At 57.8% G+C, this 1,968-nt stretch overlaps 1 protein-coding gene across 1 annotated transcript in view; it reads right to left on the bottom strand.

The window, feature by feature from the left end:
* Positions 1-634: 634 nt before the first annotated feature.
* Positions 635-1,968, bottom strand: part of ANO9 (anoctamin 9) — a 15,166-nt gene continuing 13,832 nt past the window's right edge. The window contains exon 24 of the mRNA XM_042021214.1: positions 635-1,335. Within this exon, the coding sequence (XP_041877148.1) occupies positions 1,308-1,335 (28 nt within the window). The 3' untranslated portion in view covers positions 635-1,307. The remainder of the gene's footprint in view (positions 1,336-1,968) is intronic.

Here is a 1,968-nt window from a genome sequence, read left to right as displayed (position 1 = left end):
AGCGTTTTGGTCACAATGGTGCAACAACAGGACAAGCCTGAGGGCTCAGCAAGCTCCTTTCCATTCCCTTTGGGATCATTAGCAGCTTTCCATGCTCTTGGGGCTCAGTTAACCCTTGCGCCTTTCCCTGCAGTCCTGACTCAGGTATGTCACCTCCAGGGCACAGCCTCCAGGACCGGCACCTTGGGAAGCGTCTGTGGCAGGACCCTCAGGGACACGGGCAGTGTCAGGCTGGTGTCCGGCCAGGTTGGGGTCACTACCGGTGGGAAAGGAGGGGGCTGCCCCCCAGTTCTGCCTCTGGGATCCCCTGTCAGACCTCTCTGAGCTATGGCACCTGTCCAGCCCCGGGGTGTCACCCCATTCCTGCTACAGACAAACCCGTTCTGTCTGGAGTAGGGGGGGCAGCCAGCAGTGGTGTCTCCAAAGGAAAAGGTAGGATAACCCTATCATTCGGGATTTGCTGTGTTTTCCCCATTTTTCCCAGGTGTTTCCATTATCCTGGCACATTTAGCAGGCTGATGTCCCACCAGCCAGCTCCCACCCGCTGTGATTGTCCCCAGTAAGACAAGGAAAGGTTAAGGGGGATGATTTGGGATGGCAGAGGAGGAAGGCAGGAGCAATACCGGGCAGCAGGTGACGGTCTGCGTGTCCACGTGGGTGTTGTGTTTATTTACCGATGGCTGGTGGCAGCTGAGCCAGGAACAACTCTCAGCACGCGGCTGAGCCCGGAGCTAAGCAAAAGGTAACAACGTCCATGGAGACACCAGGGTGGAGCTGTGTCCATGGGGACAGCAGGGCGGAGCGGCAGCCACGTGGGAGTCATGCCGGGGAGGAGTGTGCTGAAAGAGGGACTCGGGTTCCCCAGTGGTGCGAGAGTGGGGAGGTCACGGAAGGCAGTGGAAAAAGAGGCCAAGGTGCAAAAAGAGGGCTGGAGAGGGAGCCTGGAATGAGGTAAAGTGGTGTTTCTTGTGCTTAAGGAAGTGAGTGACAAGGAGCCCGGTCATCTCCTGCAGCCCAGCAGCCGGCTGCTGCCCCTGGGTTTGTCCCCAGTGCCACAGCTCTGTCCCAGCCACTCCCCGTGCTGGGGAGGCACATCCCGGCTCTGCCACAGCATCCTTCCTTCCCAAGTCACAAAGCAGCCTGCTCCTGTGAAGCCACTGTGTTGTCATCACTTCCCAGCTCAAGTCCAGCTCGGTCCCAGATGGGACATGTGGCACTGTGTCGTGGGGTTCATCCAGCACCCGCAGCACTGCCAGGCTGGGAAAGGGGCTCGAGTCCATGTTCTCCTTCTCCTTGGTGAGTGGTGGCTACACCTCAGAGACGCATTCCATCATGCTGGGGAGAGAGGAGAGGAGAGAGGTGCTGGGAAGGGAACTGTCTGAGTTGGGAGGTGTGGAAAAGCACTCTGTGCGGGAACAGGGCCTTTTCCCCAAAATAGATGGAGAAAGAATGACAGGCTGTTTGTGGGAAACCCCTGTTTGTGGGAAATCCCACAGTCAATAGGAAGGCAGAGATGGAAAGCTGTGGCAGTGTGGTGTTGTGTTGGTTTGGCACAGGCTGGTTTTTGGTAGCAGGGGGGCCACAGAGGTGGCTTCTGCGAGTAGCTGCTGGAAGCTTCCACCATGTCCAGCAGAGCCAGTCCCCGATGGCTCTGAAGATGGACATGCTGCTGGCCAAAGCTGGGCCAGTGAGAGAGGTTGGTAACGCCTCTGTGATAACAGATTTCAGAAGAAAATCAAAACAAAAAGGGCCACAGGGTTTTTTTGCTAGTCAGAGAAGAGAAGGAGGTGAGAACTGTGAGGGAAACAACAGGGAGACACCAAGGGCAGTGGAGAAGGAGGGGCAGGAGGTGCTCCAGGAGCCAGAGCCGAGATTCCTCTGCAGGCCGTGGTGAGACCGTGGTGGAGCAGCTGTGCCCCTGCAGCCCCTGGGGATCCACGGGGAATGCAGAGATCCACCCACAGCCCC

Source organism: Corvus kubaryi, unplaced genomic scaffold (assembly GCF_017639235.1).
Source record: "Corvus kubaryi isolate FWS band 111438036 unplaced genomic scaffold, C.kubaryi_AGA036_p1.0 37130, whole genome shotgun sequence".
NCBI classification, from domain to species: Eukaryota; Metazoa; Chordata; class Aves; order Passeriformes; family Corvidae; genus Corvus; species Corvus kubaryi.
Note: the sequence above shows the minus strand (reverse complement) of the source record. Positions and strands in the feature narration are given on the sequence as shown.